Below are 18,158 nucleotides of genomic sequence, written 5' to 3' on the forward strand. Positions count from 1 at the left end.
GTTTGGATCACCCAAACAATGTGGGCCTCCACTGTAGATAACTTATCTAGATTCGTGTGTAGAAACCGTTTTCTCAAATAAATATGGGTAGAAATATATGTGGGTCTACTTTTGGAATAATCCAAACAGTTGATTTGTTGATCTTCATCTCAGGATCAAAATCTCTTTTCCATTGGATGATCCTGGCCGTAAAAATTGTTGGGTGCAAGGTGTACGGCTTGGAATGTTTAAAAAGAGCTGGCAAAAATTCTACTAATTGGAGGGCTAGGATTGTTTGAGATCGGAGAGTTTTGAAGTAAGACTAGTTGATTTCTGGGTCCAGCGGATGAATGGTTTGGATTATAAAATGGCTTGACGAATGTTCGATCGGTGAAATTCTTTCTATCTGATGGTCAAGATCATCCATCTCATCAATGTGAATTTGGTATCTACCCAAACAGACCCACCAAATGACCGTGATCTAACTTATATGTATGTTTTCACGGTCAAATTTGACATTTTTTAAGTAAAAAATGTGTGCATATTTTCCTAGGAAATGCATTATTGCATAAAAAAGTAGAGGTGGGGTCACTTGTTCTATGATCCAAACCGTTCAAGCCCATAATCAGTCAAAAACCTCCCCTGGGTCTCGATCACTCACAATAGACAAGGGTTAGAATTCTAAAATGATGAATTTCAATTTTACCATTGACCTAATCGAGCACCATCCGAAACTCAAGCACATCCAACGATCCTAACCCTTTAATTTGTGCCCCTTAAATGGATGGTTAGATAATGAAAAGGCACTGTAATTCTCCACAAATCAAAGAGTTAGGATCACATATTGGAAGTGATTCCGATTATATGAACGGTTTGGATCGTCAGATGGGTGGGCTCCACCTGAACTAACATGAATAATTACCACATAAAAGCTAAGGTTGATTTACCAAAAAAAATACCCTCGACAGAACTTCACCTGAAATTCAAAAGTTAGTTCTTAAAGTTCCAAACTGTGGTCCTTGGTTTTGTTGTATTTCTTTTTCCCTGCTTTGAATGCTGTCTCTGAATAATAAGTCATGGGAAGACCTCGTTTTTTGCAATGTATGAAACAGTCTATCTTAGACTACTTCGTTTGTCACATGTGATTCAACCTAAACCTCACGCCGGAAGAATAGTATAGCAAACCTTAGGCCTTGTTTGGCAAACAATGAAAAATTATTCATAGAATATTTGTGGGCCCAATTGCACGAAAGGGCATGACAGGCTAGCCACCTCGTAAATGGAGACAAACCGGCCGTGAAGGTTTGTCTCCATTTACGAGGTGGCTGGCCTGTCATGTAACATACCAGCAACGAAATGCTTTTTGCGATGGACCCTAGCAATACAAGAAATCCCTCAGTCCCAGTACCACAAGTTTCTCCCAACCGCACCCCTATTTTGCAGCTGGCCCCACAAATATTTTGTGGAATATTTTTCAATGTTACCAAACATGGCCTTAGGTTCCTTAAGGCCCTGTTTGGATTGCAAGATTTTGTTCGGAAAAGAAAAACTTTTATGAAATTTCATGGTTGCCAAACATGGACTTAGGTTCTCCTTGTGGTCTCTTAATTGCCCTGTGTTGATTGCAAGAAATTTTTGGAAAAGAAAAACTTTTCTAAAATTTCATGCCTTTCCATTGTGACCAGGGCCACCACATTTCAAACTTTATTTACATGGTCCTTTAATTTACAATAATATCCCTAAAATGTATCATTTTCCTTTAAATTGTGAAAATAGAAAAACCTAAGAAAAACTATTCTTCAATAAATGATTTTCGTGCAATTCAAGCAGGGCCTAAAGTGATCACCAAAGAGGCTCCGTTCACTTGCGTTCTTGGGAAATCGAATCCTGGGAATACTCATATTTTTTTCCCGAGAAAGCTAAAATACTGGTGTTCACTTGTTTTCCTGGGAAAGTAACAAGCCTAGGTGGAAAATGTCAAATTATGACATGGAAATTGCCAAAAAAAACGTGGAAATGTCTCTTTTCTCACGAGTGTGGGAAACCAAATCCCATTATTTTGGTCGGATTTGCTTTCCCAGGAAAACTAGTGAAAAATGGTGGGCAAGTAGTTTCTTGGGAAACCTTTTCCTGCACAGTTCTTACGCAAATGAACAGGTGCGAGAAACCTTTTCCTGGATTTATTTTCCTAATACCACGTGAGATTTCCGGAAAACCTTTTCTTTTCCTTTCCCGGGGAAACAAGTGAACAGTTAGGATGATTTCAAAGTGAGAGGCCTGTGTGTATTGAATATTGATCCCTAACACGAAATCGTTTTGGATCATTGAACACCGGGAAAAGTTGTACGGTAAAGAGAAAGGGTGCATCAATCAAAACAAGAGGGTTATAAAATATGAATATCCTTTTTCAAATCCACAGCCCTAACAGTAAACCGAGCCACATGAGGCCGAGAAAGGAGGGAGGGAGAAGAAGATCCTCATCTCCCACCAGAGACCCACTAGGGTTGGACCCCACACCCATTAGGTCCCAACCCACTAGGGTTTCTCGTTCTCTTTCTCTTCTCGACCGTGAATTCATCACAGAAGAAGGAGCATTTGAAGATGCAAGAATTTCACCAGACTATAATAACCCTAACCCTAGAAGCTTCCCTCATAGTGTGAAGCAACAGTGTTGGGAGAAAGCAGAGAGGATTAAAGGGCGAGACCCAGATCGATGGAGGCGTGACGGGCTCGGAAATGTTGTATTTAGGAAGCTTGTTGGGTGCCCTGGTTGTCTCTGCCATGATTATGATCATATTTTGCCTTATTCCAAGGTATTGAAAGTTAGGGTATTTATTTATTTTTGATTTGTTTGAGTTTTTCTGGCGCTTTTGCTTGTTGGGTTGTGGGTATTTTGGGATTTCGCGAAGTAGGATGCTTTGGATTGCAGTGTTTCAGGGTATTGGGGAGGCAATGAGTCAAAACTGCCCATATGTTATAGTTAGCTGAAGTTCTCTTTATGAAACTGCAAGTTACTCCAAAAACTTAAGATGTTGGAGATGGTGTTATTTAATCTTTTATACTTTAACATTCCCCCAACATCCCTCCTTATGGCGCCTCTTTTTAAGGTTGGCCTAGGCGTGATACTTGTGGTCCCTCTTTTGGGTTTGCCATTAAATGTGGGATTTTTAATATCAAGGAGGTTTGAACTCAGGACCTTTGCTCTGATACCACGTGAACCAACCAGTTACTCCAAAAGCTTAAGCCGTTGAAGATGACGTTATTTAATATTTTATACTTTAACACTCTAGAAATGGAGGAATCAATTTTATTTATTCTGATTTTGTTACATGCCTAATTGGTCATAACCCAAATAAACAATGGAAATAGAAAGAAAAAGAGAGTGGAAGGGTTTATTCGAGGCAAGCGGACCTCCTAGAGGTTCAATTGGAGAGGAACCATGAGTCTCTTAAAACAAAGTTTCTTTGTTGCAAAATTCTCTACATTTCCATGGTAATATAACTTTTAATACAAGAACAGACGTAGTTACGCATCACCCACTTACAAGACACATTATCATCAACTAACACTCACTACCCTAAAATACGTAAGCCATAAACATATAATAACTGCATTACAACTACCCCATAAACATCATAATGGTATACACATATCAGATTATCTAGTTGGGTTGTTGAACTTACGGGTTTTTGTGAAGTGGGCTGCTTTCATTTGGGTGTTTGGGGATAAGATAGAGAGTGATTACTGCTTTCCCCTTTTCAGGACATGACCTGGATGATACTGTTAAAGTATAAAAGATAAATAACGCCTTTCTCCAACAGCTTAAGCTTCTGGAGAAGTTGGTAAGTTAACATGGTATCAGAGCCAAAGGTCTCGAGTTCAAACCTCTCGGATTGCAAAGATCCACATGCGATGGTCGGCTCAAAGTGGGACCACATGTGCTACTTGTTTGCCAAGTGGGCCACACGTGCGGGGGAGTATTAAAGTATAAAAGATAAATAACGCCTTTCTCCAACAGCTTAAGCTTCTGGAGAAGTTGGTAAGTTAACAAATACAATTAGTTGAATGATTACAGAGTGTGTCTGTTTTCTTGTGACACACGCCTATTTGTTATTGAACTTTTATGTTGCTTATGAAATGGATGCTTTGATTTGAGTATTTTGGGAGGAAATGGGTAAAAATCACTGTTTTCCTATTCTTAGGAAACATTCCAGTATTTGAAACCCTGGGGCTGTATTTGATCTGAATTTTGGCATCATGTTGGTTTCCAAAGCACTTGGCTCTCAGATAATGTGGATGCAGACTCCTTAGCTAATGAAGAAGTTGTTAGACCTACTGTGATCTCCTCCCTCCCAATGTGTTCCTGATTGAGTTAGGCTCCTAGTACTTGGGTGGAGTTTTGATTTTATTTTTCTTGTTTCCTCGCCTGTGATCAGCTTGGTCTATTAACGTGATTTCGTTCTCTCATTTTTCTTATTCTAAAATCTTTTAATCGTTAAAAAAAGGTCAAGTTCCAGATTTTATAATTGTTGAGTTTCTATTGACAATTCGGAATCGACCGTTTTCCTGATCTAGCTGTTGAATTTTTGGATGTTGGGCTTTGAAGTGGTCTTCTCTGATTGAGTGATTGTGGCGAAGAAATTAAAATGCTTGCTGCTCCGTCCTCTCATTTGGGTAAATTTTGTGAAGAAGTGGCCTCCTTTGATTTGGGTGATTGTGGTGAAGAAATTAGAATGCTTGCTGCTTTGTCATCTGATCTGGGTGATTTTGAATTTCCTTAGGCCATGTTTGGTTGTGTGGGGGTGGCTCAGAGAATAGTGGAATAAGAAGTCAAAAGGGAGGAGACAAGCATTTGATTTGTCTGGAATTACCCCGGAGAATAGTGTAAGTAGGGTTTGGTTGCACGGCATATACTCGGAGAGTAGGAGAATAAGTAGGGGGTGTCATTACCAATATAGGGAGAGAGAGAGAGAGAGAGAGAGAGAGAGAGAGAGAGAGAGAGAGAGAGAGAGAAGAGAGAGAGAGAGAAAGAGAGAGCATCATTCCCTAGAAAATTCAAGCAAAATTCATTGCTTTTGAAAGAATTTGTTTTAAAAGTCATAAGAGGGGCCAATAAATCCACCTCAGAAAAATGCATTTAATGCATGGGAGAAACCTAAGGAAGTCAAAGGGGAGTCCAATGCTATTTTGGCAACCAAACGTGGAATGACATTCCAAATCCAAGCCAAATTCCGATGGCTGCTGAGCTTTTGTGCAACCAAACACAGCCTTAGAGATTCAAGAATTAGTTGTTTCATGGTGATTCAATGGTTGAGCTGGTGTACACTTCTATAAACTAAACTCAACTCAACTCAACTCAACAAAGCCTTTGTCCAAACTAGTTGGGGTTGGCTAAATGAATCCTATAGAAAAATTTCATGAAGAATGTGAAAGGAATCTATCTCTGGCTCTAATCCTGGCTCTAGTTGGGTTCTTCTACGTGCATCATTTTCTTCCATTCTATCCTATCCAATGTCATGTTCTCTGTTATGTTCCTAGCTATCAAGTCTTTCCTCACTATTTCTACCCAAGTTGTTTTCGGTCTGCCCCTACCTCTTTACACTTTTATGAAGTTGGTTTTTCCTTAGAAGAAAAGGTAAGGATAACTATCTTGCCCATTTAATAAAATGGTTTAGTTATCTAGATAGGCCAGAGTTGACGATGATTAGGTCTAAGAAAGGTGAAGGGAGTGAATCAGGAACTTATGAGTAAATGGCTTTGGAGATTTGGGGAGGAGTCTCAGCTTTGGGCTAGAGTGATTGCTAGCAAAAATGGGTCCGCCCCTGGCCATTGGGAATCAGAGGACAAATTCAGGTAAACTGGGTATCAGTGTGACGCGATATTATGCGATTCCGTCATATGTTTTTAGAAGGAGTCAGATTCAGAGTTTATTCAAGGGATCGAATCAGATTCTGGCACGACTAGTGGTGCTCCCCGTCCCCTTAACGGAGATTTATCCTGAGCTGTTTGTCATGGCGGTGTCCAAAGAGGTACAACTGAGTGCTTCGAGCGAAGAGAATCTATGGTGGTGTGGAGGCCGGTGTTTAGAAGGAATTTTTTGATAGAGAGCTTGAGCTATTGGGAAGGTTCCTCGAGACATTAGAAGGGTGCTACATTAAGCAGTCTGGTGTGGATAAAAGGGTTTGGATCTGGAATTCATCGGGGGAGTTCTCATCAAGCCCTATCAGTAACTTGTGTCTTGCTCTGTGTTGTCCAGAGTAGCTAAAGTCTCGGACTTCTAGGTACTGCTTAGGGTATGTGCTTTTGGTTGGGCCGCCCTCCTTGAAATGATTCAGACGGTGGTTTTTTTACGTGAGCGGGAGATGCTAATCATCTATCATTGTGCACTATGCATTGCGGCTGGAGAAACAATGGACCATTTGCTCATGCATTGTAAGGTGGCTAGGGAGGTGTGGAGTAGATTATTTGGCATATTTGGAATGCTCTGGGTATTCTCAACAAAATTGATAGATCTCTTGGATGGTTGGTCACTGGTTCCATAGAGGAAAAAAGGAAAGGTTCTTTGGAATGTATCTTTCCTAGCAACAATTTGGGTGTAGTGGAAAGAGAGAAATGCTAGGGTTTTCAAATGTCATACTAAAGGTCCTTCTTTCCTTCACAATAAGGGGATAACCCTCACAATCTCCCGGGTAAGGATCCTACCATCATTCGGATTCATGTCTACCTTTGACCTTTGGAACGGGTAGAGGGAGGTTTGCTATGGATCAGAACAGGTCCCCAAGATAGTGCAGGATTGGGATCCTCATGCACTAGGCTTTTTGCAGCTTAACTTTGAAGGATCTAATATGGGGAACCCTAGACCATCAGGTACAGGGGGAGTATTTAGAGCTTTTGTGGCACCCATAGGGGAGATAGACTCTAGTGAAGCAGAAGTGCGCGCATCATATCATGGAATTACGCTCCTAGAGAGGGAAGACCTGGACAAAGTGGTAGTGGAAGGGGACTCTTTTAATGTCATCTGATGGCTTAGAGGCTCTCAAGCTTGCTCGTGGAGATTAGCTTGGGAGGGAGTATTGAAAGAGGGTGGGCAATTTCGAGATCAACCAATGTAGTGGCTGACTGGCTATCCAGGGAGGAAGTACTGAAAGAGGGTATGAAGGTGTTTAAATTTCTCCCTCCTTGATTTCTTATTCCTCCTCCCCTGTGTCTTGGGGGTAGGATGGCTTCCTTATCTTGTGTTTTTCTTTTCTTTTCATCTTGTATTGACCATCTCGGTCTTTTCCTTGCTCCTTTTTATGCAAATTTCTACCATTAAAAAAAAAAACAAAAAAAAAACAGCACTACAATGGGAGGGACGAGTTTTTCCAATACAATAAAATAAAGGTGACTTAAGGCGCTACAAACTCATGTGCAACTAGTGATTCTCTTCCAAGTCCTTTGCAAAGTTACCCATCGTCTCATTTTTGGTTCTTGGCTTGTGCAAAAAAGATGGAAATATCCTTCCGCGTTAAATTGAGAATTTTAATGATATTTATTGTCAATCTCCAAGGTCCAAATGAATTTCTTTGTGCCCATGAAATATCATTTAAGGAATCACATTCCTCAGCAGGGCTAGAGTATGCCTTACGTACAATGCCTAGTGTGAACTGGTTTTCCTCTGGAACTACCATCAGAGTTTAGTTACCCCATTCATGGGGTGGTTGTTTCCAACATGGTTTTTGCCACTTTCCGAGCGCATTTTTCCAATTGCTGGTCTTCTCACTCAGTATTTCTTGAGATGGGAGAGAATACATCGACTTGCATTCCTTGCACATTGGATCAAGTCAATTTTCATTTTCGTTATTAAACTTCCCATAGGCTGGTGGTATCATTGAATATTCTATTATTCCGTTCCTTTTAAATATGCCAAACCATCACATATGGAAGAAGACACCATTGATAGAAGTGTCTGATCAAGCCTACTCATCATGATATTAGGTTGACTATTTTCAAGTATATTTTGCCCCTTCTAAAGGTTGATCTACTAGTTCACACACGTGTATAAACTTTGATAGCTTCCTTATACTTATCGTGATTCTTCCATTATGATTATTTTCATTTGGAAATAGAATTGTGTTGAACTCTCCACGCAACATCCATGGTCCTTCCAATTGACTGAATATCCAACAATTCCACCCATAATTGCCCTCTTTGAGTTGCATTGCTCGGACCATACACCACAGTTAACATCCATTTAAGGTTGTTATCAAAATTTGTTACATCAATTGATAGGGAATAGTCCCCTCGTCTCTCCCATTTAATTCGAAATGAAGTCTCTTTCCAAATTTCAATTGTCTCCTACTATCCGTCTTGGTGGTAAACATACCCAATCCTTATTTTCTCTACTCTAATTTTGGTTAGCAAGTTCCTCAGACGTATCTTGTTCCTTTGATTTTGTTATAATAAGAGTGTCTACTCTTCTTCTTGCTGCCACCTCTTTCGCTGCCTTTCTCATCTGTACCGAAGACACTAATATTCCATGCTATTAGCTTCATCATTAATAAGATTTGTTAGCCCCCTCCCTATTTCACCATCCCTCTCCATTTTCAGTATTTTCTGTTTTTAACTTCTTTTGAAGTTGGTCCCTGATTTCTACTGATTCCAACATCTTCCAAGCCTGTTGTTCATTTCCTTCACAGTTGAGTCCAGTTTTGAACCCATCTGAAACATTCTTTCCTTTTCGTCCTCTTTCGTTGCTTCTTTTTACTGTCATCGAGTCAGATTAATAGTTCTCCTTGAGCATCTAAGAGATATCCTCTAATACATTTCGCAAATCAGCCTCCGAAGAGTCCTCTTCTATAGCATTCAAAGCAGGCTGATCATTCTAAACTTGAAGGTTTCATTCTAAGCTCTTTCTTCCATAACCTTTATTGGACTCTGGATCGATTGGTCAACTTTGATCCTCATTCATTGAATTAGGCACCCGAGACGATTCCCTTGCCCCTTCTTGAGACACGGGCCTCCCTCCTACCAGTTTCTCCCTTGAATCTTCTTCTCCTAATTGTGCTAAACCCTTTTCATTTCAGCTCTTTTCCTTTCCCTTGGGTTTGAGGTTTGACTACATGAATTGGATCCATTCTTGCCCGCTTCTTCTCCTAATTGTACTAAACTCCTTTCATTTCCCTTGGGTTTGACTTCATGAATTGGATCCATTCTTGCCCGATCAGGCTTCTTCAATTCAGCCTTAAGTGGTTTAATATATTTTCCAATTCCTCATCTGAAATTTGCACCCTTGATTTCAGCTTTACTCTCCCACAATTCTTTACTTTTTTTTTCAAATGAAGTAACTTTTTTATGGGCTTTTCCCATTTTGTCCCGTACTTTTCAACAATGTCTCATGCCCTTTTATTTAGCCTCTGTAAGTGCCTTTCACCATAAAACATCCAATAGTATATTATGTCCCTTAAGAGGAAGGCACTTGCTGCCTTTAAGATAGTCATTAAAAATTGCATCCTGATCGGCAATTGATAGGGTTTTGTGAATGGCAGTCTCCAGAGTCATTGATATGGACTATATAACAGGTCTTAGAAGCAGAAATCTTCCCTCATGGGTGTCCCACCCCAAACTGTGATTCGACATTCCTTAGGAAGGAACTTCCAAGGAGCATGACCCCATGGCGCTGCCAACCTGATGAACGTGTAACACTCCCAACCTATTGGTGCCTCCATCTATGCTGGTATCTTTGAAATCTGGTGCATCAAACTCCTCCAACTCCGCAATGTACTTCATTGCAGCAAGTACAAAGGCGTCTTTAGAAGGTACAAGGAAGTGGGGCACACAAATGAAGATGGTTAGTTAAGAATTACTACTTTTTGTTGTACATAATTTTGAAAGATATATATATATATATATATATATATATATATATATATATATATATATATATATATATATATGTGTGTGTGTGTGTGTGTGTGTGTGTGTGTGTGTGTGTGTGTGTGTGTGTGTGCGTGTGGAAATTACTATATTTGATGCTCCAATGACACTTCCAACCGTACACTCTTCTACACCCCCACGCTTCCCCGAACCCTCTTTGAGCTGTCTACCTAGACACGTGGCCTCAATTCTTTTTTTTTTTTTAGGGGGGGTGGTACGTCTCTTCCTTTTGATCGGAGACATGCGTTTGTCTCTCATCGACACCAAAGTGGTATATTTTTAACATTTCTTGGGAAGGGGCAGAATTAGCTGTTCTCTTCTGATTTAGTTGTTGAATTATTGAATTTTTAAGGATTTTATGAAGTGGTATTTTCGATTTTTATTTTGGACATAATTGACAGTTTCGATGTTTAATTGTTTGGTTTTTATGAAACATCCTACTTTGATTTTGTGGGTGACTATGGGAGAGCAATGGCGGGTAATCGCTATTTTACCATCATTTGGAAGTGATAAGATGGAGTTGATTGTTTCATTCTGATTTAGTTGTGGATTTGATTATTGGGGTTTATAAGAATATGCTGCTTTGATTTGGGCAATCTTGGGGAAGACAGATAATTGCTGTTTGTCTTATTTTTTGATGAACATGATGGTATGGTTTGAAGTTTTATCAAGACTGATGGGATACCTTTTCATTTTGATTTAGAAGTTGTGATATTGAACTTTATCCCACCAGTCTTGATTTAGAAGTTATTTTAAATTACGAACATTTTTGTTGTTTTGAACATTCTATCTTTTATTTTTTCTTCAATCGGTTGCATCAAACGTTATTTCTAATACTTGCTGATTTCAGGGTGGGAAGAGCACTTTGGAGAACTGCCAGGTTTTACAGGTTTGGATTTTATTTTCGGTAGCCATGCATTGATACTTGATGTCACTATCAAAATCTAGAATCACAACTTTTGTTTTCTTGTTCGCACTTTTTCTTTCGTTTTTCTTTTTTACTCCTTATTGTCGGTTTGAAAGCACATGACACACTTTTGCACTCCATCTATGCAATTGCCATGGTGCCGTGCTTTTCAATTTTTTCTTTTTCTTTTTCATTTTTACTTTCGAAGGGCTATGTTGTAATCGTTTCATTATTATGCACGGAAAACATTCTAATAGGTGAAGTACCGGTGTCAGAGACACGAGTCTGATCCCAGTAATTCAGGATTCTCTGCGACACTCTTAAATCTGTTTTATCTGTTTTGTTTTCTGAATATTATTACCACAACCTTACAATTACCACATGTTTTGAGTTTTATCCGTCCTAATAGTGAGTTCTTTATATGAAAAATAAAACATTATATTTACTTAACCTATTAAAAATTTCAATATGTTAGTTATTATAATCATATTATTACAGATGCTATAACACAATCTGAAACAGGTTTCTTTTGTGCATCAACATAGTTATACTGCCTCTTTATTTGTTGACAAACTCTCATAATTTTGCTCATTTTCACAGGCAACGGTTAATCGATCAAAGGGAAACAGGACTGAGATATCCAAAGCAGATCTCATACAGAAGAGCGCTTACTGTCGAGTTAAAGGTAATCTGGAATTTCATAGAACACAGAAGCTGTTTGTATCCTCTTTTATATTGTTATTCATATTTTCTTAACTGCCATCATTTAAACCTCAAACAATTGCAGGGCGAGATATGGATCTTCTCGAACTCTCGGCCTACGGTAATGTTCGTCGTGGACAAGACTCTGGGGGTTGCAGCATTCAATGACAAAGTGATGGAGCAGAGCATCATATGTCTCCTTATTAAAGTAAGATGGAGAATTCAACAAATAGGACAGAAAATTGCTGTGATTTTTTCAAAGAAGTTGCATTGGTGAGCTTTTCCACTACTTTTTGTTTTAGAAATCAAGGTATTAATCCGGACATTCTTCATCCACAAGGAGACATTCCTTGGCTTATGTATTTTCATGCTTGTTAAAATTCCTGCACCATAGGCTGCTCAATTTGCTGTTAAGCCAACCAAAGCGGACCATTAATGCTAACCTTTGTATAAATCAGACCTATTTCTCTTAGCCATGCTTTTCTTGGGATGCCATCCTTGCAAAAATTTGCGATGTTTGCAGGACTTGATGGAGCAATTGGGTTATCTGTTAAGTGTGGGATAGAGCCCATACTCATGTTAGGCGTGGCTCAGTGAGTTACCTCATTCCCACTTGAAAGAAAAAACTCGACGAGAGTGAAATTGGTAGCTAGATTGAAACCGCCGCGAAGGAATGTCCTCAAAGCATTTTTAGGATTATATAGGTTACCTAATCCTGGTGGTCACGGGTTCGAGTCACGGAAACAGCCTCTCTGCAAAGCAAGGGTAAGGCTGCGTACATCTAACCCTCCCCAGACCCTGCAATGGCGGAAGCCTCGTGCATTGGGCCGCCCTTTTTTTTTCTACAGGTTACCTCATAATTTCCTTCTTTGGTTTGATTGGCTATATCCATTTTCTGAAGGTCTAAATCTGCGTTCTCCACGGGGGATTGATCATGTTCCTTAATCAGATGGTTGCGAGTTTGAAGGTAGAAGATGACTAAGTTAATATTATATTGGATGAATAGTGCCTTCTCCTCCAATTCCTACTGTTGTTGCCCATTGAGAATGACAATGATATGTTCCCCTTACTTTCTACCCCATGTATGATGAGATCCCATTTAATTTCTAATATTATTCTTCCCTTCTACTTTCTTCTTCTAACAGAAACTTGTTCCTCTCTTTCCAAATATGCCATATCACTGCAATGTGTACTAAGCTGCATAAAATTCTTCCCACCTCGCCAAAAGGGCCGCTACTTCAATAGAAGATTGTTTTCCTAATGGACCTATCAAAGACCCAATAAACACACAAACTTTTGGTGATGACCTTCCATAGCTAAAAAGAAGAAAGGGTTTTGCTAACGGGTGCCCTTAGGGCTCATTAAGCATTTAATTACTCTTGGAATTTTGAATTTACACTTTGGGACTTTTACACGCATTTTGAGATTTTTTCCTCAAAGTATGTGTAAATTCAAGATCACAAGCTCATTTAAATGATGCTTAACTAGTGCCCTTGCCCTAAGGGCACTCGTTAGCAAAACCCAAAACCCAAAGAAAAAGGGCAATACAGCAACACAACATTGAGAGATTCTTCTTCACTCTTACACAAGATGCACCAACTAATGATTCAAATTTCCTTTAGGCCACGTTTGGATACCAGCAAGATTTAGATTTAGATTTAGTTGATATTTTTAACTGGATCAGATCCTTAGATTTCCAAATCAGGTGCAAAAAATTCAGATTTTCAAATCTTTTCTGCGAGACATTATTTCGAAATCAATATTTGTGGCAATTTTCATCACCATCGTTGCTCCTCGATGTTGCTCCGGCAATAGCGAGACATCCCTCCCTCCCTCCCTCTCTCTCTCTCTCTCTCTCTCTCTCTCTCTCTCTCTCTCTCTCTCTTAAAACATGATCATGAAGATGATTGATGTGTTTTTTATCCAAAACTCAAATCCAAATCAAAATACAAATGCAGGAGGTATCCAAACGGGCCCTTATCTTTGGACGCTCGCATGTATTTATCTTTCAATTAGCCAACATACATGCAAAAGCCGTGACCTGAGGCGGGGCCGACGATTGCCAAATTCTTGAATATTTAGAGCTGGTCCTGCCACTGCTTGCCAAGCCGTAGAAAAAAGAAAAGCAAACAGGAAAAATCCTGAAATATTTAAGGTCCACTCTATGGTCATTACCATGGTTTTAAATTTCGTCCGAAATCCGAAATTGGCGAAATCCCAAATTTCGGAAATATGGTTTTTTAAATAAAAAAATTAATATTATTCCGAAATTTCGGTTTCGGTGAGGGCCGAAATGCATACTGAAACCGAAATTTAAAACCATGGTCATTACATGAAGGTGAAAAATACTGGGCTTCAAGAAGGGTTAGAAGCCTAGACAAACTCTCAATCTTTCTCCAAAGTTTGAAGAACGAGATAGAGGTATGAGAGAACGAGAGACTTGAGGGGGCATGAATGAGGAGGGCGTATGAGGTGGATTTCATGATTTTTTTTTTCTTGGCTTTCAAAGTTCAAACAGGCCCTCAGGTGAAAATATATTAGAGAGAAGGCATTTTTGTAAGCTGAAAGACTTAGTCAGTTATTGCCATTGACTCGTTAGCAAAAAAGTCACTAAGAATTGTTAATTCTTTTTTGAAAGATCCTACTTTATTTAGTTTATCGACAAGTGATTGATAGTTATGGATCTATTGAGAATTCTGACCTTATTATAAAAATGAAATTTGTTAGGAATAAATTTTCTTATTTAGATGCTTTTCTTATTTATGTTATTGCTATCTTGTATTAGGTTTTCTTATTTCCTTTTTCCTATTATGTTGATTTTTATTTTCATATTTTGCTTTCCCTAATTTCTATATAATGTAGATGCCGTATGGCTTTTGAGCAAGGAATAATCAAATTAAGTGCAGTTAGCATCTTGGAGGTCGAGTTTCCTCGAATTAACTCATTGGAGGCCTGAGTTTCCTCGAATTAACTCATTCTTTCCCTTTTTTTTTCTATCTTCTTCTTCCCTATTTTCTTTTCTGATAGAACGGTGTTCTATCAAGTAGGTATCAGAGCACTTTTTGGTGGATGCCTCTGACGCGCCTTCAAAATTACGAGCTCGGTATTAGAGAATTGAAGGCTTATTCCATGGCCGCCGGGAACAAGAATGGTTCGTCATTAGAAGAACAAGCCTTGGAAGCGAAGTTGAAAGCTGAAATCAGAAAAGAACTCGATGCGGTTTATCAGGCACGATTCAACAACATTGAGACACAGTTACAAAAGATCATGGATCTTCTTCTCCAAACCTGTCAGTCACCTGAGCCAACCATTACTCATGACAATTTAGGTGCAGGGCTTAGATCTGTCAACACACCGGATCGACGGGACGAAGATCGTGTTCGTCAGAAAGGCGGCTTCGGCGTTGAACGAGAGCAATATTGTCCCCGTATGAAGATAGACTTCCCACGATGGGATGATAGTGATCCAGAGGGATGGGTGACACGAGCGGAACATTTTTTCCGATTCTATCAAACTCCCATCGACCAACGGGTTACCATCGCCTCCATTAATTTAGAAGGTGATGCCATCCAATGGTTCAAGTGGTTTGAGGGGATCTATCACGGATCGTCAAACTGGAGAGAGTTTGTATATGGGTTGTTAGTACGTTTCGGCTCCTCCTAGTATGAGAACGTTCACGGCGAGTTAGCAAAGATATGACAAAGTACGACAGTCTTAGAGTATCAAAGCCGTTTTAAACGACTCGCCAATCGTGCACAAGATTGGTAGGAACCTCAGTTAGTGGGAACATTTATTGAAGGACTTCGCCCGAAAATTCGGCGGGAAGTCAAGATGTATCGTCCTCGCATGATGACTGCGGCTATCTCTTATGCGCGATTGCAGGAGGGAAGACTACATGAAGATAGTCGACGTTCGTATGATGGCTTTACTGGTCAAACCCCTGATCTTCTTCGAGAAGGTCCCATAGAATCCACGAGTCGTAACATGCATGTGAAGTGATTGACGGAAGAGGAACTCAAGGACCGAACGACTAAGGGGCTATGTTGCACTGTGATGAGAAATGGCATAAGGGTTATCGTTGCGAACAAAAACGGTTATTGATGATCAAGCCAGCTAGCTATTCCGACGACGATAATGAGGATAATCAACCTTGAGGACAAGGTTGAAATTAAGGCGGGGGAATGTTAGGAATAGATTTTCTTATTTAGATGCTTTCCTTATTTATGTTATTGCTATCTTCTATTAGGTTTCCTTATTTCATTTTTCCTATTCTGTTGATTTCTATTTCCATATTTTACTTTCCCTAATTTCTATATAATGTAGATGCCATATTGCTTTTGAGCAAGGAATAATCAAATTAAGTCCAGTTTGCATCTTGGAGGTCTAGTTTCCTCGAATTATTTCATTGGAGGCTTGAGTTTCTTCGAATTAACTCATTCTTTCTCTTTTTTCTATCTTCTTCTTCCCTATTTTCTTTTATGATAGAACGGTGTTCTATCAGAGTTTATGAGATTTTCATTGATATTATTTAAAATTGTTATGATATGGGACTTTTCATGCTTCTCGGACCGAGCCTATAGGAATGCGGTCGCTGCCGAGTTAAAGAAAAATCATCCCATTAAAGAAATTCAAGCAAAATTTCACCTCCCTGGTAGTCTCCAGGGATTTCAATGCTATCTAGTGAACAAGCAAGGGATTTTGCTGACGTGGCACTCAAATGCCAAGAAAACCCCTAAGCCATCTTTGCTTTTGTGCAACCAAACACACAAGTGAAATCTATGGTACAGATTGTAACTTAAAAATCTGCCATTCAAGGTGGCCCTCTTTGGACAGATCTTGAAAATATTTGTATCTAATCTTATATGCAAATGCTTTTGAGGTTAAATATGATTGTACCAAATAAAGGGTTATAATGTTTTTAGAATTGATACAAGTCTTAATGCCCCATTTGCAAGTAAGATTAAATTAAATCTATATATAATTTAATCACCTTCCAAAACCAAAACGCATGTTGCCATTAATTGACCATCAACACTATACCTACATATCCATTCTATCCTTCACCGTATGCCTCATCTCAAACGCTTCACTTTCCATTATATGCATTGAATGTTATACGGTGTGGAGGATATCATAAATTGAACATCTTTGTGACTCTCGATTGGAGGTTAGCATGTCAATTTTATTTGTAGTATGTATTTATGTTGAATTATTTGGATGTATGTGATAAAATTTCCCAAAATACACATGAGATGAGATTCTAAATGAAATAAACTAGGTTACTGCTCTCTATTAGGTTGATTGTTAGCCATTACTTGATTCATGCTATGCTCTTATTGTTTTTGGGTTCTGTAACCATGACAGTGAAGTAGTTTCTTTGAATTTCTTTCTGCTTGATTCTTGGATAATATATTGGAATTTTAGGCATTTGGCACAACCAAAAGAAGTTGCTGGTTTAGAAAATTAGGGGTTGTGAATAATGTTCATGCGACTTAGGTTTGGAGATTGTTATGGGTTGTACTTTGTCTCAAAGTAATGAATTTTTCTTACATATTTGAATTAAAACTCAGTCTGTTGAAAGATTTTACATTAAGCTTCCTTCACTTTTTTTGTGTTAATTTTGAGTTTTTTCCCCTCAAGAGCAAGTTAATATTGATGGCCATAATTTGGTCACTTGAAGGATATCAAATCCTTCCATGAAGGATATATTCCTTCACACAAAGGATATCAAAAGCAAGTTAATATTGATGGCCATAATTTCAAAGAAGGATATCAGATCCTTGAAAATCCATGATTTGTTTCAAGAAATCTTCCTATTTTCATTTCCAAGCCTCCCTTTCCTCCCTTCTATCTAGCTAAGGGATCTACTATCCCAAAATGTACACCGGTTGGCATCTACTATGCTCAGGGGCCAATTCCTAGAGGGGAGGAATTTGATGGAGTACAAGTTCTTCTCAGGATGTAGAGTTGGGCACAGTCTGTATGAACATTGCCAATTTGTCATGTTTGCTATGTCCATGCACTGGGAAACATGTTTTTTTTGTTTGCATGCATTGACAAACATGATTTCCTCTAATTACTTTGTGCACTTCGTACTACTTTTCTTAGTTTTGAATGACATATATAAACGAATTCTTGGTAATTGTCTCTCTTTTAGCTGTCACCGGGTCTTTCATTAGCTGCTAACTCAGATAATTTTATTATATTTCGATATTTTTTTTAATTACAATGTAATGATAGAATGAAGGGTGCCCTTGCAAAAATCAGCTCCAAGAGTTCCCCTATTGGTTGATTTTTTGGAAAGTCAACACGTTTTTCACTTTTTTAGGCGCATCCCACTTTTTTCGGCGCTTCACTTTGCAAAAATCAACCAATAGGGGTGCCCTTGGAGTTGATTTTTGCAGGCTGCCCTTCATTCTATCCTTTTATAATTTATTATTTCTATTCTACATAATTTTAAATTATTCCATTTCCTTCTATAACTTTTGAGTTTTCACAGACCCATGGGCTGTCCCACTATATATTATAAGGAGGAAGGGCTGTTTCAGTGCTTACTGCTGATGTGGCAGCCCCCATCACACACGCGCCATGTTGGCATCCACTTCCTACGTGGCATCATAGAATGCTAAAGATGTGCTTCACAAAATGAGTTCTC

General features: G+C 39.0%; 1 protein-coding gene across 1 annotated transcript; it reads left to right on the plus strand.

Moving 5' to 3' along the window:
* The first annotated feature begins 2,364 nt into the window (after positions 1-2,364).
* LOC143858011 (HNH endonuclease) lies at positions 2,365-11,975 on the plus strand. Its single transcript, XM_077368594.1, has 4 exons — positions 2,365-2,792; positions 10,745-10,783; positions 11,402-11,486; positions 11,589-11,975. Exons 1-4 carry the CDS (start codon positions 2,373-2,375, stop codon positions 11,669-11,671), a joined length of 627 nt encoding a protein of 208 aa, XP_077224709.1. The 5' UTR covers positions 2,365-2,372; the 3' UTR covers positions 11,672-11,975.
* Positions 11,976-18,158: the final 6,183 nt, after the last annotated feature.

The sequence above is a fragment of the Tasmannia lanceolata genome, unplaced genomic scaffold (genome assembly GCF_043159265.1).
Source record: "Tasmannia lanceolata isolate RefF3 unplaced genomic scaffold, GAP_Taslan_0.1 ptg000025l, whole genome shotgun sequence".
NCBI classification, from domain to species: Eukaryota; Viridiplantae; Streptophyta; class Magnoliopsida; order Canellales; family Winteraceae; genus Tasmannia; species Tasmannia lanceolata.